The sequence below is a fragment of the Falco punctatus genome, assembly GCF_963210335.1.
Source record: "Falco punctatus genome assembly, chromosome: 15".
Classification (NCBI taxonomy): domain Eukaryota; kingdom Metazoa; phylum Chordata; class Aves; order Falconiformes; family Falconidae; genus Falco; species Falco punctatus.
Genome location: NC_137595.1, coordinates 20,181,362 through 20,208,006, shown reverse-complemented (window position 1 = coordinate 20,208,006; position 26,645 = coordinate 20,181,362). Strand labels below are relative to the sequence as shown.

At 45.1% G+C, this 26,645-nt stretch overlaps 2 protein-coding genes across 5 annotated transcripts in view; both read left to right on the top strand.

The window, feature by feature from the left end:
* Positions 1-11,955, top strand: part of DCX (doublecortin) — a 143,062-nt gene extending 131,107 nt beyond the window's left edge. For both annotated transcript variants that reach the window (XM_080365914.1, XM_080365915.1), the window contains one exon: positions 8-11,955. In XM_080365914.1, coding sequence (XP_080222040.1) covers positions 8-64 — 57 coding nt within the window. In that variant the 3' untranslated portion in view covers positions 65-11,955. The remainder of the gene's footprint in view (positions 1-7) is intronic.
* An 8,722-nt stretch (positions 11,956-20,677) lies between these two features.
* CAPN6 (calpain 6) overlaps positions 20,678-26,645 on the top strand; it is an 81,619-nt gene continuing 75,651 nt past the window's right edge. For all 3 annotated transcript variants that reach the window (XR_013923868.1, XR_013923869.1, XM_080365909.1), the window contains exon 1: positions 20,678-23,394. The gene's annotated coding sequence lies outside the window, so the exon portion shown is untranslated. The remainder of the gene's footprint in view (positions 23,395-26,645) is intronic.

The following is a 26,645-nucleotide window of genomic DNA, read 5'->3' as shown; positions in this document are numbered from 1 at the left end:
CCTACAGGACTTGTATCTGCCTCTGTCTTTGGATGACTCTGATTCCCTTGGAGATTCCATGTAAAGCGACACACAGCTAAATGTCCATATTGCAAGCTACGTTTAAGATACAGTAGAGTACTTCTGCCAGAATAAGCAGATAGGTGACTGGTGCTTTCAAATCAAAGGACACACAGTTATATGTCATTTTTTTTCTGTGATTTATCCTCTGTGCCACAAATCAACACCTACCAGTCTATAGAGATAGAGGGATACCATTCTTCTAAGTTATAGGGATGCAAAATGGACATTGCGAGACATTTGGGGCCAATAAGCCAATGATCCTGTGCATTTCCCATTTTCTTCTATTATTTCTTCTTCTGCTGCGACTCTGTAATTTTCCCAGTGATAGTAAAGTAGCTCCCCTGGAAGTGTGCAAAAGGATCGCTTGCTGACCAATTTGCAAGCTCAAGTAGAGCAAATGATATTCTCCACCTGTCCAAACTGCCAATGTTTGCCAGCTCACCTGCTCCTCATTTGCAGCCCTGATTTTAGCACTCGCATACTAACTAGTACTGGTTTTATTGTTGGCAGGAAGGGAAATGACTTACTAGTTTGATGTTTAATATGCCAGCAGAAGCTTGGATGAGATTAGGAATAACCATCTAAGGTGCTAAGTAAGGTTAGTATAATAGTGATTCAAATATTGAGATTTTTATGTTTTTTAATGATTAAGCAAAAAAAAAATCTAAGTCAGCTGAGTTATCTGGAGTAGAACACCTTTCACATATGATCCAAAGATACTACTAGCTGGTAAGAAATTTTTGTACCTACCCTATGGTATCTCTCTATCTCTGTTTGTAACAGTAATGCCTTGTGAACAGCCAACACTGAAAACACTGTGAAAATTTGTTTTCAGGTTTGACACCCTATAGGTCACTTTTTATAGCAAAAAAAATCAATACACTTTTTATAAAGGAAAACCTTGTATCTGTGTTTTGGGAGTAAGGATTCAAGCTCCTTCTTTTTTATAAAAGCTGGTAATTTTCTTTTGTTTAAAAAACACATTCAGAAAAATGTACAAAAAAAACCAACCAACAACTGCAGAAGAGTAATAACAACAACTCAGTTTAGAAATCTTGTCATCACTGCCAACATAGACACTTGTAGGGGGAAAAAAAAAGGTCAATTCAAAATATTGAATGTTTTGATAGTTTTTGTAATGTTTAAGACTACATATTTGTTTTTTTACACTTCAGTATTCCTAACTATGGCCAGATTCTCTACTTATATAACAAATGAAATTTTGTGGTGTTCAAAACCCCGTATTTTACGAAACTCTTCTATCTGACAAGAACAAACTTACTGTACTTAGAGAAACCTTTTGCTTTTATTAATCAGTAATGACTCCTACAGAATGCAAAGTTCATCTATTCACGCAGGGCTGGTGGTTTTTACTACGCCGAAGCTTTGTCATAGGCTAGCTGGCATTGCCTCCCTTTCTCATGGAATAAGCTTTTGATGAAAGTGATTATTACAGAACTTTACCTAAATGAAATCTGTGCAATCAAATCTTTCTTTGTTGCTCTATTTGCCTTTTTTTTTTCCAACATGCACACCTATTCCCCATTGCCTTGCAACCCCTTGTGATTAGAATGAATTATACCATTGTGATGTTTGATGTTACATGAATGCTGGGTTGTTCCCAAAGCCACTCCACATTTTGTTTGCTTGCATTGCTGGTATGAAACAATCTGTGCAGGCTGCATCTTTAGAGGTTCGTGTGATGATACGTATAATGCAACTTGAAAAAAAAAAAAAGATATTTATCTGAGAAAGGCCAGGATTGGGAATTATCAAGGGGTCAGAGTTATCATGCACCAAATTTGTACCCAGTAGTCTTAGTGCATGATCATTTACACCCAGAGTTTTGCACAAAATATAATTTGTTCCCACAAGTAGCTTCATTTAATTGAGTAACTCTCTGGCTGTGCGACTGCCAAATGATCATTTCACCTACTGTATATAGAATCCTGGTTTTAGTTCAAAGACTAAGGGCTCATGTTGAAGGTTTGTGGGGAGAAGGATGGTAGGGTAGACAAAGCATAGGTGCAGTAGTCAGGACACCTTCATTCAGCCCTTGGCATTGCTAAACTTAGTGTCTGAACGGGAGCAGGTCTCTTAGTAACCCTGTGCCTCAATCTGTCTATCTGTCCCTGCAGGGACAATACTGTTCTACCTCACTGGGGGTTGTGAGGCCAAATGTTGGTTGACATTCGTAAAGTGCTTTCAGATCCTCTAACAGAAGGTGCTGAAGTATTCTGGGTGCAGATTTGGTTATGGGTGCTAATTTTTGGCTGTTTAATCCTGTGGGTGCTACTGTAGACAATGGTCATGAGCAAATACGACTTTTTAAGCATAATGATGTCAAAGGCCATGCTTATGCTAACAATATTATCCATTGGAGCCTTTGTATTAGTAAAAGCTGTAGTGGGATGGATAATTTGACATGCTTTTACCCTCCGTTCGGTTGGTGGCAATCTCAGAGTCCCTCCCCAAGTTTCTGCCTTTCCAGGGACCCTGACCCTGGAATGTCAGGTAGTCATGGCCCTGCCTGTTGGAGATGATGGACTTGGACTCCAGTCAAAGGTGTTGTCACTTCAGTGACAGGCGGTTCCTGTCATAGTCAGGGTTAGCATGTCCTACCACCTTTCCTCTGAATCTCTGCTAAACCAAGAGACCAGCCATGGAATCACATCTCGGTCCTCTTGCTATTCAGTACGGGACACTCACCACAGATCCACCAGGAAAACCTAAATTTTTGCTATCCATAAGCAGACTGAACTGCTAGAGCTGATGGTGGTAGGAAAGGAGTCTTAGACGTGCTTTTATCTAGTATCCATCAGTTTGGTTTGTATAAGATGAAGCAGGATCCCAAGGGGTGGATGAACCTTTGGAGAGATGGTTGTTGAGGTAGCTGTTGAGAAGTGGTTCCTCTCCTTCCTGCCACAAGTGGTGTTTGGTTATTTGAAGATGCTTTTCCTGGTGGAGCATGCTAAGGAATCACTGAGGCCTTCCTCCTCAGCTGCACCTAGTGACAGAGCTAAAACCTGATCCTGCAAATGCTCCCTTGGGAGTGGAATTTTGATTGCATGAAGATCATTCTGGAGTGGGGCTGAGCCCAACAATTCCTTCAGGGGATTAGGGGGACCTTCAAAAGGCCTAAAAGAGGAAAAATAAAAAAGTTCAGTGGGAAAAATAGCCATTCAAACCAGTAGAAGCCACAAAGAAAACAGGGTATGAGGTCAAACTCCCAAGTTTTAGAAAGCTGTTTTCTAGGTAGAAATGCCTGGGCAGTAGAAGTCAGTGAGCATTTCAGCTGTAACATATAGTCTGTATTAATGCCAATATTGCATGAGTTCTTGTACAGAAATGCATGTGGAATGTTACCTACATTCAAAACTAGTTATCTTTGGCTTTGTAGGATCCCTAATATAGATTTGAACACAAAGAAAACAATGCACAGGCATTGTACCTTAGTCATTTAAATGTAAGGTCAGCCCTGATTCAGGAAAGAACTTAGACATGCTTAAATTCTAGCACGTGCTTTACTCATGTTGATTTTTCACGAGATATAAGCTTGGGTTTGGTCAGAAAGCTTTCCTGAACTGGAACGAATTAGTAATTACTTTTAATATACTACAGTTCCAGACCCTATGAAATTCTGGAGCAGATGATATTAATTCCACTATATACTCCAGAGTTTACCTTTTATATTTTTTTCTACTTTTACAAGCACATAAAACTCCACAGGATATGAGGATTTGCCATATTAATTCTGCTATAAAAACCCTGTCTAATTTGCCTCATGAGGCTGCCTTTAGTGCTTTCAGAGACTAATTGAATCACTGACTGTATTGTTTTAAGATGATACAGTATTTAAAAACAAATTGGAAAGACTCTTGTCATAGGGCTTTGTTTCTTCAAAATCTGCCTTTATTCAGTAGCCAGTATGTTTTAGCAAATTTGCATATACAGTAAAAATACCTGTTTCAGACACACAATCACTAGGAAGCAATTAAGAGCAATCCTGCAAGCATAGACTGATGTACTTCGTATTCATACATTCCAGGGATGGTCTTGACTGTAGAAGATCAGGACAATGCAGCAAAATCTTCACCCTTAGGATTTTTTGTCACTTGTAAAGCATTTATAATCCTGAAGTTTCTGGGTTAAAGCCTCATCTGTAATAAGATTTGGAGCTAGTTCAGTTCCACCAGCTAAACAGCCAACCAAGACTCTACACCTTGAAGTAATTTTGAAAGAGTTTGGTAATGGGATTTTACCTTGGTCCGCACTGCAGCAGGTGATAGAAATAGCTTTTGCCTACCATTGTCTGTGTTTCCTATATCTGCACATTATTTACAATTTTCTCAGGAGCTAGAAACACTAATTGTGTTATTTTCATAGACAACAGAAAAATAATTCTGCTTAGAAAACAACTTCCACACCTCTCTTTCATATTCAGCTTACATACATACATGCATGCAGAAAATCACACACACGGTCTAGCTGTTATTTCTCTCTCATTTGCTTGAAAGTACTTTTGAAGGGGAAAAAAGGGAGGGAGGACCAAAAATTGTGGCAAACAGCAAAACAATGTTACACTCAGGCATTTTTAATGGAAAATAATGGCATTACAGTGTTAGTTTCTCCTTATGCATATGGATACTGATGAGATTTTCTCGATGCCTTGTTTGCTTTTGCATGCCTTTGAGGTCAGTGCTGGTCTTCTTGCTGCTTCGCAGAACTCCTTGTGAAATTGCTCTGTAACACCATGCTAAAACCCTACAAGGATGCTGTTCCAGCGACAGCCATCCCTGGAAGTTGCATCCTCTCTGCAGGGGCATGGTATGGACTTTACAGTATGACACCTCTTTATTGCAGTGACAGCACATGACTGTCTTTTGTCATTGACTTCAGTGGTACCCCGCGTTCATTCAAGGCAATCGGAGAGTTGTCTTTTACTATAGTAGAGGCAGAATCATTTTGAGAGAAAGGAAGAAAAAATAGCCAAGTAAAGTAGGTATAAAATTAGTCCAGAAAGTGTCTCCTCAAGCTAAGACAATCCACAACCAGAGAAAAGCTATATAGAGGTGTGTTTACCACACACAAGGTGCTGATCCTGACCAATATAGAACAAAACAGCTTCTTTTTTCTAGTGGTTAGTTAGGCTCAAAGTAATTTTTCTGGTTGCTGATGGAAGCAGGCTGGAACAGTATTTAGGACTGGTGAGGTTCTTTGTAGAAGCAAATGGATGGCACAAGATGAAGATCTCTTTCTGTCTATCTAGATGGAGAGTGAGGTCAGTCCATGCAACAGGATTAGTGCTTTACACAGGATACCTAGAAGACATCCAGCTGAAACACCACCTTGGTGTAATGAGACCAAGAAAGTTAAGACTTTAAGTGCCTTCCAGCATGCTTTGGGCTTCAGAAGCGGGACTATGCATGTCCCCAACAAGGCCTAGGTAAAAGTGGCCTTGACATAAGGGGGCAGGACAGGCTTTGATTCTTGAGATATTCAGCCCATCCAGCATTTATTCAAGCAGCTCTTGAAAATTACTGTCTCCAAAATCACAGATTTCTTCTGGCTGATGCCTCTGTCCCATCTGTGTGAATCTGAGCAGGCCTCTCCATGGTATCTCAGGAAATGTTAAAGCTGAGTTTTGTGGCTCGCAGTGCAGCAGCTCCTCACTGAGTGTAGATGAATTGGGCTGGGTTCTGCTGCACTGGTTATAGATACTGTTATTCAGATATTCTTCACCCTCCTTTTTTGCTCCTGGCTTGAGGTCTGGTGTCTTTTGTTTTGGATGCCTCCAGGTGAAAGGCTGGGGTCAGCCATGCGTACAGACCCCTGGTAATGTTTTGTTTTGTTTCCTCTGGAACAGATCTAGTCATTTGATGTTTGTCTGAAGGTCTGGGGCCAACCTGACAAAATGTTCAGCAATTTGTGAGTGAGTGGATGGAAAGGCTTTTTTTCAGCAATGCCATTGCATAGCTGCTCTGACGGAATCCTGGTTGCAGGGTAGGGCACGAGTACTATGTCTGCAGGTAAAAATGTGGAGCTGTGGGGTCACAGACCACTGTCCATCCCTTAGGACACTGTTTAGAGAAAGTTAAAAACGCTGACAACCCATGAGCTTCTGAGAATCAAGCCTGGTGGATTCAGCAGTGGGGTTTCAGAGCCACTGGGATTTCAGAGCTATCGGTCTTTGGCATAACTGTGGACAGATCTGTTCTCCTTGTGCCATGGTGTCCCAGCGCATGAAGAGCTGCTCACAATACTCACCTCCATCTGTAAGGTGCATTGAGATAAGTTGATACATATGGAAGAGCTCGCTCTTAAGATTTATTCGTTAGTTAGCAAAGTCTGAAAACCGTATAGAAGCAAACTTTGGTCCGTTGTCTTTGGCAAGTCTTTTCAGGAACTCTGGCTCTCTCAAAACTATGCTGTAAAAATGCTTCATTGTTTTATTAATGGTGAAAGACAGACATCATTTTTAGTTCTCCCCAGATCCATGGAGGAGCCAGCAACACCCCTGAGTGCAGGGCCGTATCCACACGCAGCAATCCAATCCTCTCACCTGGAGCTGCCACCTCTGGCCTGAATACAGACCCCTGCCGCCCCTTTTTTTGTTCCATGTCCATGTACATATCAGGGGCAATTCATTCAGACTGTGGGTCTTGTATTTGTAAATGGTGAGTAAGCCTAACTGTTTCAGTGGCCTTCTACTAAGGAAACAGCGAGCCTGTTGTTGAAACCTTTCTTGTTTAGAAAGTGTTGGTGGCCAGGTGGCTGCATGGGAAGGAGCTGCCTTTCAGTTTCATTGCTTAATACACTTAGTTGAACTAACCTGTTCTGGCTTTTGCTCTGTACTTCAATGAACTCGGGACTCTGGAGTCCATTTAGAGTGTCCCTAGGTCTGACAGTTTATCACTCAAACAACTGAAGAAGAAGGATGCCCAAAGGGAACTAACAAATCTTTGCAGTAATTAAGAGTCTGTTAGCTGAAAAAAGAAAGTTGGCATCATTAGAGAAGGACGCCATGATGGCCAGTGTCATGGGAAACAAAGAAAAAAGACTTTTTTCTAAGAGGGATAGTAGGGGGCATTTGTTAGGAGATATTTACGGAGTGATGAAAAGAGCTTGGCCTTCACAGAAAATCAAATGGAAGGGAAAGCATGAGGCAGAGCACTGGAAATGTCAGTGTCATTGATGTGTGGGAATAATAAAAGACAAAAGCCAAGAAATTCCAGGGACAGACAAAAGGGAGAGGCTGGGGCTAGCTGAGGATCTACAGCTTGGTTCTGGACAGAAAAGCAGCAGGGGTTCTGGTGACATGCTGAGAGAGTTATTGCCCCCGCAGGTATCTAAGCCAGGATGCCAGCTATCTGCCACAACAGGGTATGTCCCACTCCCAATGGCAGAAATAAGGTCACACTTGGCCTCAGGCAGGAGAACTTGGTTTGAAGTTCCTCCCCTGCTCCTGTTTTACTCTCCTGCCACCATGTGTCATCCTTAAAGGGGGATGGGAAGATCCAGTCCTTTGCTGAATTACAGCACCTACCTGCAGTTTGGTTTTATTTTTATTCCTCCCTATCAGATCAGAAATAGAAATTCATCAGCATGCCCTGCCTTGGAGAAGGACAGGCCTGGCACACTGGGGAATTGCAAGATGTGCAAAAGAATAATGAGGGCACCTCTGAACCTCCCATGCCTTCCCACAGAGCTCAGCAAACTCCGGAAAAAGCAGCAACCCACTTGCACCAGGGTGGGTGAAAAGCCAAGGTGCTCCTGGAGGAGGTTACCTTCATTTGCTGTGCAGGCAGATGATGATCTTGCCCATGAAATGCCTAGCCACATCTGTGAGAGCTGCTGCATTCAATAAATCAATGGGAAGTCCATGCTGAACAAGGGGATCTGTGTTTAACACCGGTTTTCTTATGAGATCTTTTTTCTAAAGTCAGTTGAGTTACAAGCTTGTGAATTTAATCCTAAAAGGCAGAACAACTCATTTATTCAAACACATTTTTTGCTGTTTAGTCTCAGATATATTTTGGTTTTTTTGCATAAAGATTGCACCCCTTTGTTTCTATAGATCCTCAGACACTCGTGTTATATTGAGTGTGAAACCTAATACACCTAATTTTCTGCTGCTTTAAACAGGCAGAAGCTCCTCTGTAATTAAGGGAGCTGAATCCATTTGGTCCAAGGTTGGTCTCCTATTTCAAAGATTGATTACTGTCAATAATTCTTGTGTGATGAATTACTTAAGTGCAGATTCAGTTTCCTGGGTGACAGCTGCAGACTTTGCAGAGAAAACCTCATTGACCCCAGCTATAAAGTGACCTCTTGTATGAACCTCTAATAGCAAGTTATATGTGGGAGATATTTTGTATAGTTTTGTCATAATGATAAAACTGAAATAGTTTTCTTGGTTGAAATATCTTAAAACTTTAGAAATTAAAATTAAACAAGGAACCTTAGCAAATCAGGGTCTCCTCTATATTTTCTGGTTCTAAAGAGTGTTGGCTTAATCTCACTTTACTCTCTCTCAGTCTACCAATAGACATGCCCTGAGCTCAGCAGGTTTATTTGAACTAGAAATAACATTTCTATTACTTCCAGTATTTTTCTACTCTAGTCCCAGCTAGTACCAAGCAGAATAGAGATTTATAGTTGGCTAGGTTGTTAAGAGAAAAATATTACCAAATGTCTCTGAACGTAAAAAGGAAGGTTCAGTTCACTTTAGGTGACTCATCTAACCTCAAGGCTGCTTTTGATTTTTATTCAAGCTGGTTCTTCCATCTCTATTTGCAACAGTTATATATAGGAAATGGAGATTAATTTGAGTCACATTTGAACAGCGGGGTTGTTGCAGAGCCAAGTGATTCACCTGGCACGTGCAGTCAGAGTGAAACACGTTGGTGGCACCTGGTCGGGGTGGACCTGGACCAAACCCTGGTTCTGAACCCCCAAGTACTGAGAAACCCACATGCAGGGTCAAACGGAGGAAATGTCTGTAATGCACCAAATGGACCCTGAGCTGGGGTCCAAGCCCAGTTCTTGAAATGAAGACTTTTACCTTTAGAGAATCCCTGTGAAACATTTAGTGGGGTTTTTTTTGTTTGTGTTTGGGGTGGGGGTTTTTGGTTCTTTTTTAAATTCCAGCATGGCTGCTTTTCCCCATCTGCTTCCAACCATTGCACAGCAGATATGGATGGGTTTTAAATTCACTTCCCTTTGCAGGTAGCAGTTGAAATGTAGTGATATTCTGTCTCCCTCTCATGCTGACCACACAGTCGCTGAGGGGCTGCAGAGCACACAGCTTCCCCCCACCCCCTTTACAGCAGAAGAGCTTCTTCCAGATTTAGTGTGATGTCTAATGATGCGTCTCCTTAAAAAGAAGAATGTTTAGGGAATTAATTGCACTGCTAATTGGTGTTTATAGATAAGGTGAAGCAGAAGTATTGAATGTAAGAACAAGAAAGCCTGTGAGTTATAATTACATGCTGAATTCTGACATGTAAAATTGTTGTTCGTTTGCTTCTTATTTAAATGATATGTGATCCAAGCAGCTTTATCACTGTGGCAGTCCTAGTACAGCTGTGCTTATCAACTTAGAAGACACCCAGGGTCTTTTAGAAAGAGGAAACCTGTCTAGCCAAATCTCCTCCTATTCTCTGAAACCACAACACGTTCCCCTCGGTGATACTCTGTATTTTATGACACTGTCTAGTCTAGAAGCACAGGAAAGGAGTATCAGCTTGCTGACTTTGCTGTTACTAGCCTTTGCCTATTTTCTTAATCACAAAATATAATCACAAGCTAGGGTTAGCAGCTCTCATCGCATAAGCCCGAGTTCTTCACGCTGCTCTTCTCTGAAGAGCATGAACTGCCTTCACTCACGGCTCTGCGCGCTGCTGCTCTCTGAGCCACAAGCCTGCCGACAAGTTGTGTTGAGGGAGGGAGATATGCAGCTGAACTGGAACCTGATCATGGATTACTGTCTTAGGTCATTCATTGAGTTTGTATGATTTCGTCATTAATTACAAAGCTGCAATATAATATAACTGAGAGGCCACAATGTATTTTCTATTGTCATTCAGTGGGTGGGGGTTGGAGGGGCAGCCAGGTTTAAAGTTTAGCTGGTATACTTTAAACTCTGTGTACATAACCTTGGAGGACATGTGGGTGGTAAGGGTTCGGTTATGTTGTTGGGATTGGTAAATTTCAGTTTGTTTTTGTTTAAATAATAAGGTATTTAATTAATGACATTGTACAAAGAGCTATTAATTTAAATGGTGCTTTTGTTCTCCTAGAACGTATCTATCTAACCTTTCTTTTTGGCAAGCCTGCAGCAATGCTAATCATATCGACTTTTGTACCTTGGGGGAGTGCATGGAAGGGGAGGGGAAATGCTTTTCTCTTCAGACAAATAATGTTGCCCATAGTTAACTTTCTGCTTGATTATATACCTTGAGTTCCCTTTACACTGAATTTTCATGTGAAGTTCTCTTAAAGGGATAGAACAAGCAGAGGTTATTCCAAAAGATCTCAACTGTATCATCTTGTAATATATTGCAGCTTTATGCCAATGATTCCTTGCTTACCTGTACACAGTCCATGCATGTTTTGAACTAATTTTGCATTCTCCATTTGTGGTGAGTTACTTAGCATTTTAACCACCTTTTGTGCCATTCAACTTGTACAGAAAACATTTTTATTGACGTTTTAAAGGGAGGGGGAAGAAAAGAAGAAAACCCCCCTTCTGCTCCCTAGTTGTAGGTAGAACTCAGTTACTTAGCAAACAGATGTAGATGAGTGGTTGTAGTGTTAGAAATGTTAGCTTGCTCGTGAACAAGCTTTTGAGAGTAAATGCATGGTCCTGTACCTCTCTCTTCTTAATTAGCCCTTCCTTTCCTCCTGGAAAGATTCTCTCTCTCTCCCTCTCTCTTCTGTCTTTTTCTCTCTCGTGGTTGTAAAGTACAGATTTGGGCATAAATAAAACGATGCACAACGAGGTTTGAAAAGCAGTTCTCAACAGGTTCTCTCGGGGAACTTCCTTCTCACAGCGCCTTGCCTTGGCACTTTGATTAGACTCTAACTTTCAAGGTAGAACAGATGGAGATCGGTCATCTGTTGCCTCTGCTTGAACTGGGGAACAAGTTAAATCTTTGGAGGTTTGCGTCACTGGTAAACGATGAGATCTTGCTGATCTGTTGCAGCTGAGGCATGTGGCATGTGGTATATTGGCCGTGGCTTCCACACCTGGTTGCTCTAATGGGACTAGTCCCGCGGCCCCTGATTTGCGGAGTTTGCACACACTTTTTGATTTTCCTGGATACACAGCAGAAGGGGGTGGGGGGTGGTATATAGGAATATGTTGTTAGGGGTTCTGTAGACAACTCCTTCTCTACACTCCCAAGCTCTGAGCTGAGCACGCAGGGCTTATTGTGTATTAGCTGTGGTTCTGTTGGCAATGGAGGACAGAAAACAGTCAAAGTCTTGGAAGAGAGGGGGTCACTCAGGAAGATGGATTTTGTAAGAAATGGACTTAAAAAAACCCACAAAGCCCTGCCACAAACCCACAAAATGTACCTAGATCCACATATTTATCCCTCATGCCTCTTCTCCCTTAACAGGATATCCTTTTGTTAGAAGATTTGACTTTCTAGAAAAAAATTCCATTTTTGTGAGGTGTTGTGAACTGTTTTTACTACTTGTAATAACCATCCCAGGTCTGAGTATTCTTGTAATGCAATGCCATGCAGCAGAGAACCTGTCCACTTTATAGCTTTGCTCTCAATATTTGTTACCCATTGTTTTCTCATCTAAATGTACATTTGCAAGATGTGTGTAATGTCATTTTCAAAAAATAAAATTTGGTTTCAATATTTAGGCTGATAAAAACCTTTCTGATGCTTTTATTTGGCAAGTGTGTGTTGACTGTAACTTGTGAATTGTAGCAGTACTCATTTATTTTGATTAATCAGCTTTCCCAAATCAGTCCCATTTGTACAAATGCAGAAGAAAGACCGGGGAGGAAATTTTATGGCCCTGAATTAATTAGACTCGCATCTGCCTGACTGAAGCAGCCCAACCTGTATCAAACCCATCCTTTTGACTAAAGGGGTGGGCTCAGTGTGGGTCCCACTGTAGGAGATACGAGGCAGGTAAGGGCAGCTTGTTCCCTGTGCGCAGCACTTCAGTCAAACCCATGGATTCAAAACAGCAGAACGTGGCCCCCATCTGAACTCTGCCTTGGCATCCAGGGTCTGGGCAAGGCCCGTACGGTCTTACATTAGCTTTGGGAAGTTTGGTGAGACTTGAGAAGAGGCTGTGTTTGTCCTGCTTTCCCACACAGGCCTGAAAAAGGTCCAAGTTCTTCTTTCACAGCTACCCTGTCAGCAAAGACAATAATATTCTTCCTCGTAAGCCCTGAAAAATGTTAATAAGGCTTAGACCTCCACATTTAATTATATAGTTCAAGCCACTTTGCTGTTTGTTTCTGCTTCACATCTGCAGAATTAAAAAGCGAGCATGGTGACTCAGCTCTGGCTGTCCCTGCTGTAGACTGGGCTGCTGTGAAAGAGCTCAGATTCTTCCCAATGTTTCATGCTTGGATGGAGCCCTTTATCCTTTTTTGCCTGTGGTCACCACACATCAGCCCAGAGAGGGCTGTGCTCTTTGCCCTCTAGATCCAGAGGAGATGCTGTGCCAACTGGCAAACGGCATCGGGGCTACCAACACATTGCCCCACTTGGTCAATTACTGGCATCATTTGTGATTATCATGCCATGCTTGGACAAGCCAGCAGCAGCACATACAGTACAGCTCTGTTTGCAGTGAAAGACCACACTAGCAAAACTGCAGTTCCCAGAATAAAACCAGCAAAAGAAAAACACCCTAAGAACAGCCTTTATCTGAATGTGCATGAACTGAAACTGAAGCAAATGTTATTAGAAAAGCAGAACAAGTACTTTAGAAAATACTCTGCTTGTGTCTTTATGGACCCCAAGAGCAAACAAAGCACACTGGTGTCTTTTCTAGGGGCTACGTATTAGATGAAGTCAATAAAAAACATAAGAGGGGTAGTGCTCCTGCCCATGCAAAATGTTCTGAAAATGGCAGATTTAAAACCCTCCAGCCATGGTGTGCATCTATCACAGCTATTCCAGGGACTCTAGAGAGTGTTAAGAAGAAACCTAGATGGTGATGGTGTAGCACCAACAACCAGCACTGAAAACCAGTGGATATGAAACTGCTCTCTTAGTATGTACCCCACTGACACACACGATATTACTCCCAATTTACAGTAATGTAAATGAGAGCAAAACTAAGTTTCCAAAGTCCAGCCTTCCTGCTACATCAGCCCACATCTATGCAGCTGTGTACATCAGGTATCCCTGAATATGTTGTTTCATCAGCCGAGCAAAACAGTGTTTGTTTCCAAACGATGTAGGTTCAAGTGCATCGGCCCTATGGGGTGTCAGTTGTTCAGACTGAAATAAATGTTTTGGCCTGGTTGGAAAACCTTTGTCTGGTCTCTTGACCTGATCGCCATTACTTGAGGCTCAGCCATTGCTCGCTGTTCAATCTGGTTGCAATCAACAAAAACATACTTTTTGCCTGTCAGGCTTGTCAGCTGCAAATGATCCAAGTCTTCTGTGGTTGCTGGCTTTGAACTGTAGCCCAAAATATGGCAGCCAGATCTGTGTGTAATAGGACATTTACTGGGCTCTGTCAGCTTAGCTCTGTGAAATGCTGCACACGGTTGTAGCATCAACTCTATGGCTCGGGGTTTATGCAGCGATACTGAGTCTTTTCTGTAAATAAAATGCCTTTAAAAGTCAGCAAATCTAGATCATTTACATGGTTTCTCCTACAGCCTGGGCTCTGTCTCTTGTCCTCCACTGCAGCCATGTGCTCCCCCACCCCAGCCTCTCTCAGATACACCTAAACTTCAAAGGTAGGGTTTTCCATGCAAGTACCACCTCTACCATAATGCAGGCTCCGCACACCCACAAACAGATGTGACTGTCCAGACATCCACTGGAAAAACGAGTCATAGCACAGCTGGTGGGTTTTTTTATTTAAATAAAGCACCACATTAAAAAGGTTTGATTTTAAAGCCCCCAAAGTAAATTGTAAGCACTCAGCCTTGTATTTGCAATCTTGTTAATATGAGTAATGCTCACCTGGGCTCCACATGGTACATCAAACAACTGCGCTCCTTGTGACAAGTCTCTGTAAGATTATCAACTGTTGGCATGTGCATAAGGGAGCAGGAGTCATGTTTTATGGAGTATGACTTCAATCACCATATACACACCTTTGCCACTGAAAATAACAATAATCATTCACTGTTAATCTGTATTTTTTATTTACAAGTAGGTCTACCAAATGTAAAAACACCCATCAATGTTTTACATAAATCTGTTCACCTTGAGATCCCAGAAACATTCCATTTTACAATGACTGTTACTCTGCTTCTCCCTAATCTGCATGGATTAAATGATGCAAACATTTTCGTTAGTTTATATTGCTTTCCTGGGGTTATACTGTAGGGTAGTAAGGTACTGAGTGCCCCGAACTCCACTGATGTGTCTGGGGTTGAAAAGCAGGAAGGATCTTGCAAAATATGTTTACCTTTGGACAGAATAAGCAGTGATCAGGAACACAGTTACAGCGATGTACTGAAACCAGCGGGATCATCGGAGCCTGCAAAGCCTTCAGGGAAACACATCTCACTCAAGGAGAAAAGGTGCTGGGTGACATCCCCTCCCCGCTCCTGTCCAAACTCCAGTGTCCAGGCCACCAGCTACACTGGGCTTTACTAGAGTGATTTGTCATTGCGAAGAAGCATCTTCCCCCAAGGACAGAGAAGCACCTTCTCTCTCCTGCTTTGCTCAGGACAGAGCCCACCAGCCAGGACAGCAGTGTGATGCAAGGTGGTGGTAAATATGAGAGCCAGTAAAAGATGCTAAATAAATCAAATCCACTTGTGCTGGAAACCCTTTTATTTTAAGCATAGGTCTTCCTACAGTTGATGCACCCAAATGACGGTTGGCAGTCGAACAGCTGTTTGGAAAAGATTTGAGTTGTTTCTTCTGACAACTGCACTCCAGCCACAATGTGTGTGTCATCTTCTAATTTAAGTGTTCAGAGTGTGCTTTCAGCACCCACATACGGTTATGGGAAATGCCATTAGGCTGGTTAAACCTCTGTTCTTCTAGTCACCGTGAGAGAGTGACAGCAAGGAAGGCAACTGGAGCTGAGGAGAAAAAGGTTCTTTCCGAAGGTCCCTGGCAAGGTGTCAGTTCGGTGACACAGGCTGCCACTCACAGCACAGAGGTTTCACAGCAGGTTTACTGCTTTTAATGGTATGTGGAGACTGAGGAGCGGTTTAGATCACTGGAAATGATGTTCAGCATCTGTGTTCAGATCTTGGTCTTCTTGAGCCCAGGGCAACAAATCATGAGTTTGACCACCTTCTGTGGTGCACCCTTTCACCATATGTCATAAAACCTTACAATTTAAAAAGTTTCTTTCAGAGGTTGTCACCACAGGCTGGCTGCTTGCTGCTCTCTAGACAACGCATCAGTCAGTGTTCATCCACCTTCTAAAGCAGAGATGTCTGAATGGATATGAGCATTCGTAACCATGAGGAGATCCTCCAGAGAGCTGCGAAAACACGTTAATGGTCTAAACATCCCAGCAGCACCACTTTAATTATATCAATGGTTTATCAGTCCCCTTAGGCTGAACTGCATCTTTAGTTGCCTTAAAAGTTCATGAAAATCTGGACGTAGAAGACATGACTAAGAGGCTGCATACATCATACAGCGCAACATGGTGCAGAGAGCTGAGCCCAGCAGCACGGCAGCACTAGCTTGGTCCTGCAAGGTCCACGGCTCCCTTGCAGAGCTGGCTGCTGCAGTGCTGCACTGCTGTGACCTCGGTGCCTCTGGGACACAGGGTAGGATCACTGTGACACTGCCGAGGCTCGTGGAGAGCAATCAGAAAGACCTTCTTCCCACAAGCAGTATGTTCTCCTCAGATTTTCAACTGCTGGCGGAACAGGGGAACTTGGTTGCTCTTTTTGGGGACAGGAGGGGTACAAAGATGCCATTCCCTACTGAAAAATAAGGCAGCAAAGCCAACCTAAGTGCATATTAGCACAGTGCAGCAGCCTGACTGAAATAACCAGAAAAATTCTCACTGAAGATGCATACACAGCCAAATCTGTAATCAGCCTGTAAATTATGACTCTTGCTATACTGCCTAGAAAGGCAACCAGCATCTACAGCAGGATGCAGCAATAAAGCCTTGATTTTAAATTAACGGATTACCAGCCCGGCCTTTGGAGAACAATGCATTTGTACACCCAGGAAAGTAAATCTTTGGAAGATGCTGTTCTGTCACAAATTGTTCATGCTTTAATTAAGAAGTCTTCATCAGAGAAGAAGATAACTATGAGATACGTGAAGGGAGGAACACACTTGATCTATAATGAAATCAACTCTCAAATGAGGTCGCCCACCCACGTACTACTGTGCACATGCAGCAGGAAGATGAGCCAAATGCAGTGAGATGAGGCCAAGCTTTTGTAGCCCTGCAAATTAATAGGTTGTCCTTTGGGTGGAACGGGGAACTGAAAGGGGAGGCAGTGCAGTTACATGCTGGTGAACTTGAGAATAAGGGCAAATGTGTCCTCCTGTGCCCTCCTCCTGCCTCCTTTAAAAGGACTAATTCCTTATGCTAGTGCCTCATGACAAAGTGCTGCGGAACAGGCTCCCAGGCACACATGGGCAAGCGCGGCACCCCCCTCATGGCTTATTCCATTAAAGCAGAAACTAAAAAACACCTTTCTGTCCCCTTGACACAGATTTAGATACAGAAAAACAAGCCTGCCCTTAATATCCTTAAATCTTTACATCTAAATGGCTCGAGATACTCTGCTGTTGGTCAGAAAAGTAGATCAGCCATGACTTTAAAAATGTCAGGGAACAGCACTAGGAAAAGACTAATTAGACCAGTAGGCTACAACTCAGGAGAACTGATTTCAACTCCTGATGTGGTCCCAGTTTCTGTATGACCTGGGGAGCCACCCAGGGCCACAGCCAAAACACAGGGCAGGTGCCCAAAGTGCACTTAGAATTTCTTTGGATTCCAGGTGCCAGCAGGAAGGATAATCACTACTCCAGACTATGTAAAGGAGTTTCACCTGTGTGAATAGCTGCTAAGAGTTACCAGCATCTGGAATCACCAGCACTATCAGTAGCAGAGCTGGGATCTGAAACTGCAAGAAGACAGGCCTTCATCAAAGAACAAAAAAGTCATTGTGTAGTCAAGCGTTCAAGGTAAAACCTCACAGGTTCCAGAGCAGATGTGAGCTGCAGGAGCATTTCTAGGGCAAGTGTTGTACCTGGGAAAACTAAAGCGTGCTGCCTGGGGCCTTTTGCCGGGGGTGCAGCGCGGCTCTGGAGAGGCTCAGATGAGTTCCTGCAGCAGCAGCATCCCGCAGACCGTGAGTGACGGTACAGATGTGACCGAATCCCCTTCCACCTCCTCCTCACGTTAAACGAGGCTTTGATTTAAGCCTGTTTGAGAAGGGCACTGCTCCTCGAGGTCTCAGCTGCTCAGACGGAGAAGGGAAAACAGTTCAGCCTTCAGAGCTTTTCTCATGACCCTGAGACAGGAACGGCTTTATCCAAATCCCGCTGAGAAACAAGAGCGCTACAGGCAATGTTTTAAATATTTAATGTTTACACAACACTCAGAATACAAATGGCAATTCAAAGAGAAGGAAACCCCTGTCTTCTGAAAGTTCCTTGGGGAGTTTTCTCTTCATGTGTTTTTCAGCATGACTGATGCCTGCCTACTCGAATGGTTGATGGCAGCACATCGTGCTTGCCCTGTGCCTCTAAGAACAGGGCAGGTCCTTGCCTGCCTGCGGGAATGCCACAGCCCTCGGAGAGCACCTGCCAGGTCACTCGTGAGGAAACATCTGCGTCATTCACGGGGCCACGCAGGTACCGTGGCTGGCCCAAGGCGGCAGCCGCCTGTGGAAGGGGCCACAGCGCGTCCTCAGCTCCCTGCGCCCTCTTCCCCTCCGAACACCGCCGGGCCCTGCCTGCTCACACACAACACGCCCACAGCCCAGGCCCCGGCTGTGCCGAACTCGATGCCCACACGATGAAGGGCTCTCCTGGCCCTTCACAAGGCTGGCAGCACCCAAGGCACCGCCACGCAGAGGAGGCAACTCCCCGACGGCCTCGGCCACCCACGCCGGGCGCTGCCGGCAGCAAAATGGCGGCGGCCGAGGCGGGGCCGCCTGGCGCCAGCGCCGCGCGCCCAGCGTTGGGCGAGGCCGCCACCTAGCGGCCAGCGGCGGCACCGCGCAGCCCCGCCCCGCCGTCAGCCCTGGGGCCGGGGCGCCGCGCTCCCCCCGGGCCGCCCAGCCCTCGCCGGGCCCCCGCGGCAGGGGCTGGGGCCGGGCCAGAGGAGCGGCGGCCGGAGGGACCCGCCTCGCAGCCCCGGTCCTGAGCGGTCTCTGGGGCAGCAGGGAGGTAGGGAAGGTGTAGCCCTTAGGTGTAAGGGCTAAGCAGCCCTCAGAGCTGCTCAGGGTTTGCAGCTGGCAGGTGCGGGACAGCCCTACCCCCAGCACTGAGGGCGGCTCCGGCTGCGGTCAGGGCGCCCGGCCGCCTCCGGCCCTCGCCCCGGCTGAGGAGATGGCGCCCGCGGGGCCTTTCCCGCTCAGGGCGCCCTGCCGGCGCACACGATGTCCGCGCCTCTCCTCAGGGCCTGGCAGGGGTCTGGGGGTGCAGCCATGGCCTCGCCACAGGGCTGAGCAACCGTTCTGTTGCTGGGGCCGGGGGGAGAGCTGGGCGCTGAAGGGCAACCCGGGCCTGTTCGGGGAAGCCCTGGGGCCGTTCCCTCAGGCTGTGTCTGCTCTGCAGCCATGTTTCCATGCTCCCCTTCAGGCCCCTCTCCCCCCTGGAGCCACGTCCCCCTGCTCCCCTTCAGTCTCCTTGCCCGGTGACCAGCCTGCCTGAAACACAGCTCCGAACACCTGCTTCAAATCTTGCTCCTCCAGGGAACCTGAGAAGACCATGCTGCCTTGTTTTTCCCTACTTCCTTTAAAATCATTCCTGTCACCGAGTTGCAGAATTTGGCCTTTTATTTCTCAAGGTTTAGAATTTTTTTTTTTTTAAATAATTGTGGTTAGGGTAGTTGAGGGATAAATCCTACCCTGTACACTGAGGAGGCAAAAAGCTCTGACAGCTGTAGCCAGGGGTGAGGAATAGCCCCTTCTGTGCTCTCTGTTTTAAGTTTTGTCTTCCTTTTACTCCATGCGGTACAGAAGGTTCACTGCCATCGAACCACCAGTGTGGGTCTGGTCCCTTGCTCTAAGCCCTCCCGTCATTTACGCTATAGAAGTAAGCGTGAAGGAAGCTATTACCAAAATCCCAAGATGCAAGGGATGAGTGATCCAGAGTCAAAATGCTGTTGTTGAGACAAATCACACCTCAGCTGGATACACAACTCTGAAAGGGTTTTTTTCGTGAACCTTGGTTAGTTTTCAGATTCTGCCTCTTGGGCTCTTTGTGCAAAACTGCTTAAATTAGAAAGAGTAAACGTGGTATTTAAGTAGAGTCACTGCTGGAAACCACCTAATGTTTTATTAACAAATTGCCCCATGAAATTAAGTGTATAATAGATGAATGTAGCTCTGGTGGGATGTGAGAACCTGACAGTGGAGTGTGTTAAGGTGGTGGGCAGGTTGCAGGCTTCTGTGGTAAATAGGCATGAGTGGGGCAAAGCCACCTAGACACCTTGCAGTAACAGCTCTTCCGACAGGCGTGAGAACAGCTGTTGGAGCAAAGCAATCTGGAACCAGGCTGAACTATGAAAGCAAAAAGTCCTTTGGTGTGAAGAAGACCCTGCTATTGCATCCTTCTTTGTGAAGAGAGTGTTTCCATAAGAGTAGCTCTCCTGGATCAGGGTTGGGTGGGAAGAGAGGAACAACACTTGGTTCTAGATGGCAGAATGCTGCAGATACTGAATTAATAAAATGGGGTGGCTTTGGACCATACCCTGTTCAAATCCTGCTGCTACCACCAGCTTTGGGCATTGTTCAGGCTTGTTACGATCTCGCTGGTGTTTGCCTTGTTTGGACCTCAGAGACAGGGCAGCCCCAGATTAGCTGAACCAGATGCAAATGGGAAATGTGCCACATTTACTGCTTAGGATCAAGGGTCAAGTTGCTCCCAAAGGAACAGTTTCTTGTCTGATCACTATGGTTTATCTATTCTAGTAGCCACAATTCATGCTGATACCCACTAGCATTCCTGTTTGAGACACCTCTTAACCACTTTAATAACTGTTTGGAAGTGCTGCCCGTTGCCTTGGTAAGCCCATATCCTGCTATCAAACCTGCTAGACAGCCCCACAGGAAGGCAGAGCCAGAGGACACTGCCTGGGTCAACACAGCCCCTGATGGTCTCTGTCAGTTGTGTAATAAATAAGCTGCCTGGTGGTAGCGGGGAGCTGTGTGCTCTCTGCAGCTGTGAGTGATTCCACATTGGACACAGCTGGCAAAGCCCTGATCAGGCCACGTGCTGCAGCGGGGTGAGGAGTGGTTCCTGTGGCTGGGCTTGAGGGGTGTTGGAGTTGCTTGTGGATGCAGGGTTGGGCAGACGGGAAGGTGTCCCCTTGTAGGGAAGGGCATGTATTTATGGAGTTATGGGTGGGTTCTGAGCATAGGGGCAGAGCTATGTGCTGAATGTAGAGACCTGTGGGAACCACTGCCTTGAGAAGGAGCAAGTTCTGTTGTTTACTTGTGCTGTGATGTGCCCCTACACAGAGGACCAGCTCTAGGCTCTCATTTGCCTGCTGAGGGTGCCTTGCTGAGGTCTGGAAAACAGCAAGCCCAGAGAAGGGGAGAGTGTGGTGGGGCACTGCTCTAGGGGTGTTAGCAGGCTATGCAAGATAGCAATGGGGAAATTAGGGACTCCTGGAGATGCAACACAGTCACTGACGTCAACCGGCCTAGAGGAGCCTGTGATGATGATACTCAGGACAACTCCAACAGGGAGGCTAAAGGCTGCTGGGAACATCCAAGGATTTCAGGTACTGTGTTGGAAGGTCAAACTGTCCACAATAAGTGAGACCTCTTTCCAGACCACGGCAGTGCATGTGAGTGTGTAGTAGTGCGTGTGTGTAATAGTGCATGTGAGTGTGTAGTAGTGCATGTGAACATGTCTGTCTGAATGCTTTGGCATAGTCCTGCTGAATTACAGGGGTTTTGTGCTATGGTTCTGCAGTGAGACCAGAGCAGTCTGATTGTCCCTTGGCAGTCTCGCTGCCCATCTAAAGGAATTCCTGTTTCTGACAAGAATTCCTGCAAGGGTTCCTTCTTAGCCCAGACAAATTGCATACAATTCTTGGATTACACCACCAGATTTAATACTCATATGAAAAAGTTAATGTGGTTTTGTTCCACATTGGATCAAAGGCATGTGCTGTGAGAGCACATCTATATAAGCTGTGAAAATTTATTATCAGCTTGCAAAAACTAGAATTTTGTTGTACTCACGTGGGATTTGTCACGTTCTTCCCTCAACTGTGCAAATTAATCGCAGTGTGCATGGTGTGTATATAGGCAGACGTCAGCTTTTTATTATGACTTAAATTCTAGTCTACTTGCTCAATCATGAATTGAAAACACATGGCTTTAGTATGTTGGGCTTTTTTACTCATTAAATGTTAAAGCTACAGTGGTGGCTTCCAGGGACTTTCTGTCTAAATTTCAGCATGCCTTGGAAAGAAAGTCGGACAAGTGCTTTATAAGAGAGCAAACAGTCCTGCGGCGAACCTTGCAGTACAGAAATTTATGATATTGCTTAACACTTCATCTTCGGAGTGTATTCCGGATGTAGCTCGTCCCCTGAGACCCAAATGCCTTCAGGCAAATCAGAGACTTGCTGAATGGCAAGGTTTGAGAGAGGGAGTGGACCTATTTGTAAACTTGGACCAGTTGTGCTAAAATAAGGAGGATTAAATGGAGGAAGCAAATTGGGGGAATATTTAAGACTAGTGGTACAAATGAAATTTTGTAATGTGTTCTGAAATGGTGCTTGTTCAAAAATAGGACTACATTTACTAAAGTATAAATAAAACCCACATAATGGTAAAATAAAGGTATTATAATCCTCAAATGAGAAAAATTTCATGTCAGATTAGTCCAGATGTTTAGGATTTACCCAGAAGGGAATTGGGGCTGCATGGAGTACGGAATAGTTTGTTTCACAAAACCCATTTCTTAAGAATTTATTTTTGCCCTCTTTTTTTTTTTTTTTTTTTTTTTTCCCCCCACAGCACAGATAAATTTATTGTTTTCCAAGTTCTACCCTATGTCATTACCCCTGCGAAGCGATATTATCTTCCTTTACTTGCACAGGGAGAGGGGCAAGGCAGGATGAGTGCTTGCATGAGGATGGGCAGGTTCATGGAGGATCAGAGATTAAGCTGGTTTGCAGTGGTGCAGAGCCCGGGAGCAGCTCAGCCTCCTTGGGGCTGGGGACCTCTGGAGTCTCTTCTGTGGCTCTCCCTGATGTGGCTTTTTCCTCATTCAGGTTGTTTGCTCCTCTACAAGTGAAATGGGAGCAACAAAACTGGGCAGTTGTAGACTGTGAACAGTCAAGCCAGGGGAAAGTGCCCAGCAGCATGCGAGAGCCATCCCTGGGGCTGCTACAGGCTCACCGCAGTGCTCAGTCAAGGGCACAAAGCCACCCGTTGGGTTTGCCTGCGTCTTCTGATCTGCGTGACCCCATCTGGCTGCAGGTCCCGCAGAAGCCATGTGTGATTCTTCCCTGCAGCCTGGCCAGGCCGTTATCGGAAGGGACGAACTGGGGCAGAGGCATTGACACTGGCTTTATGCAAGTCAGGAGCAGTGTGCAGCCTAATAAGGAATTTTATTTTTTTTTTTCATGGTGCACATTAATCTCCCCTGTTTTCCATACAAAAAAAAAAAATGCCTGCAGCTTTTGCCAAACAGCCTTGCCTCATCTCCTTCTTTAAAAGTTTATTCGCAGTTAGAGCTGCAGTCGCAGCTAACAAACGGTTTACCGGGAGTAAAGAAAGCTCTGCGTTTTGGGTCAGCTCGGGAGCTTTCCTGGTGTCCCTGTGACTCACCACTGGAAGGGTCATCCCAAAACACACCCCCCTGGTGATGTGATCTTGGTACAGCCCAAAGAGTCCCAGGTTGAGAAGCACAGGGGATCTTTGTTTGCAGGAGTCAGTTTGGAGTTTGATGTGCTCAGAGCAGGGACAACCCTCGGCCAGGTAAGTGCCAGAGGTAGCCTGTAAACCGCTGTTTACTTGATTTGCGCCCTTCTCACCAGGGGAAAACTCTGTATTACTAGTAACGAGCCCTTCAGCCAGCACAGTGAGAAAATACTGTTGTCTACTGCAGTAATGTACATTTCTTTCATCAAGTTGCATCTCGACTGTATGCTAACTCTGAGCCAAGCACTCACTGTGAATTATTGCAAAAGCATGGTTGCTCTCATTTCTACTGGGATAACCAGTCTAACGCTAGTCTTCTCTCTGCAGGCATCATTTAGCAGTTACACTGAGTAAAGGGGCCAGGCTGATAAAGTGCGATTTGATCTCAGTGCTCATACAGTTCAATTCTTCACACTGTGTCTGATATTCCAAAATACTGTCAGTTCTTGCTGTGGATTCTTTCATTGTGATATTCAAGTGGGTATTTACATTTTTTTTGCCGTTGTTGTTGTGAAGGAGAGATTTTTATACTGTGTCTAAAGTAATAGATAAGTGGATACATAAAATAGAGTGGCCTAATAGGGGGTTACCTATTAACTTTTATGAAAAGGCAGAATGGAGAGAGACTGGAATTCTGAAGAAAGTAGTTTCCTGTGGTTTCAGCACAAAAGCTTAGCTTGAATGGATCAACTGACATTGCTGTTAGCATTTTCTTCAGAGCTTGTTATAGACCTCTTGACTTGTATTAATGTTAATTGTAACAATTGGCATTTACCACACTAACTTTTTTTTTTTAATTTCAAAACTGGAATTGTACCTCTTTGTACTTAGCTTCAGATCTGTCTGCTCTTGAGACTATAGTGGAAGCCACTGAGGATCAAGTTGGGTTTTTTTAAGTATGCAGACACCTGAGCACTTCGGAAAGTCCTGTCTGCCTGCATATCCTTAAAAATGTGTCCCCTAGCCACTTTGTGTCCTTGCTAAAAAGAGAGATTGGTTTAACTAAAGGGTCAAGCTGTACAAAGACTGGATGCTGTGCAATATACGCAGCCCGAAAGAGGAATCCTTCCACTAGAAAAACAAAGTGGCAGCATAAAATGAGCAAGTGGCAATTGCTGTCCTGAAGCAGAAATGGCCACCCAGAGTAGTTGCTTCTGAAGCCTGTTGAAAAGTTAGTGCATGCTCACAGTGCTGGTGCATGGTTGTTTAGAAAAAATTTTAATCTTGCTTGTCAGCTGCAGGCAGATGTGCACATGTTGATCTGTATTGCCATATATTCATCCTTGTACTGTCACCCTGGCCGGTCCAGGAGTCGGAGACCCTCAGGATCCAGATGTGTGGAGGGGTTTGAATTTCTGAATGCTGGCTGAGATCTAGCAAGGGACTTGAGCATCTGCAGTGGGGATGGAGGCAAAACACTGGGACCTTACGGCTAAGGTGTAGTCTAAAAAGCTTGAGTCAAGCTACTGTTTAATGCCTAAACTGTTAAGTGCCGCATATGCCTATAGCTTGTGGACTTCGTGTGTCCTTAACTTGGTACATGCTCAGTACAGCAGAGCTGCTCAGTGCACTGTGGCTTTCCAGATGTGGCTGACAAACAAGCTGTGCCTCTGGCTGGTTCCCTCAGGTCTTGGCGCACGAGGCCTTCCAGCCATTTGCTTGTTGCATGTGGGACAGGACCAAGAGCCACACAAAACTCGGGTGCAAAACACCCCATTTTCTAGTTCAGTTGAAGGCAGCAGGGTAGCATGTGCTGCTTTTTGACAACAGTAGCCTCTGCTTGAGAGCACTTGCCCAGAAGTGTTCCCTGTTTGGTGTTAACAGAGCCACTCTGCTGGGGTCCCCTTGGGAGACTGACCTTGGCACCCAGCTGCAGCCCTTCCCCGCCGGGCACACCTGCAGCGTGGGGAGGTGGGCTGGGAGGGTGGCTCGGCTCAGCTCCTGGTAGCCTTGTTCTTACAGCATTTAGTTGAACTGAAGGAAAGGAGCCCTGGGGGCTTGTTTCAGCTGGCAGTGATCTTTAAACATTTTAGCTGTTGAAGGTTTCACCTGAAAACTGATCAGGTGAAGGCAAAAGTCTGCCCTGCTGGTGACCCCGTTCCTTTTAAAATTTTTGCTTTTGCCCAATGGGAGAGAGAAAATTGTTAAAAGCTATTTCACAGGCAGCTACACTGGGATATACTCTCAGTAAAGGCAAAGAGGGGAGAGAGGGAGTAAAACCAGAGTTTACCTTCTCTGAGTGTGTTCTCTCAGGACTTTTGAGTGATTTTTGACTGTGAACTCAGCATTGTACTTCTCAGTAATCCTATACATGCATGCGTGTTGATTTTGCTCATTCTCAAGTTGAAAAAATCTCACGCACCCCTGGCCATCAGCCCTACAAATTCAGACTCCTTCTGCTCATGCCAGATGGAGTCCTACCCCTTTGGCATAATCACCTGTAAGTAAGTGCAGCTTTTCTCAGGTGCTGTTTGCTCCACCTGTCCAGCCCCAGCACCATCAGTGTGTGCCCCTGAACGCTGGAGCAGCTGTGTTTCTTCCTGTGGGATGGAGGGGCTGCAGCATGCAGCTAGCCAGCACCTCACCCCCCAAAGGGCTGCAGAGCCCTGACTCCAGCACTCCTTCCCTGAAGGTCCAGAACAGGCTTGCATCTTACCTCACCAGGAACGGACTAGAAGAAAGGTGAGAGAGAGAACAAACTAGGAAAATCAATGACGGGGTTCCTGGCGGAGCTCCTGCTTGGCTCCCGGGCTTATCGGGGGGGGCAGACTTGGTCCTGAACTGCTACCCACCCTCCTGAGTCCTCTTGCTTGGACACAGGCTTTGCAGTACAAACTGCATTCTGGCTCCCAGCTGAAGTGTCTCTGTCCCAGTAAGACCTGAAAGAAAAGCCTGGTAAAGCACTGTGATGTTGCAGTACGAGTGTTGTGATTAATTTTATTGTAGTAAAGCTTTGGCTTGTAGCCAGATGATTCTGCCAGTCCTTGATGCTGTCCATGAAAGCAAACAGATTATGGCCAGTCCTGTTCCTGGTGTCTTGTTAGTCTCCCCTGTGTTTCTGCTGAGAAGTGGTAGGATGCGGGCAGATATTCTCAGACAAAAATATGTGAGTTTTCCTCTCTCAGTTGTAGTGCTAAGTATGGCAAAACTGCACAGCAGAACAATGTTGGCACCTTTCTGTTTCTATGAGAAGACAAATGCTTGTGTCTCCTTCCCTTGGCCAATCCTTGAGCTGAGTTAGACAGAGAAATCTTTACATGTGCCTGTTAAAGTACTGAGTTACAGGCCATAAAACAGTCAGATTAACC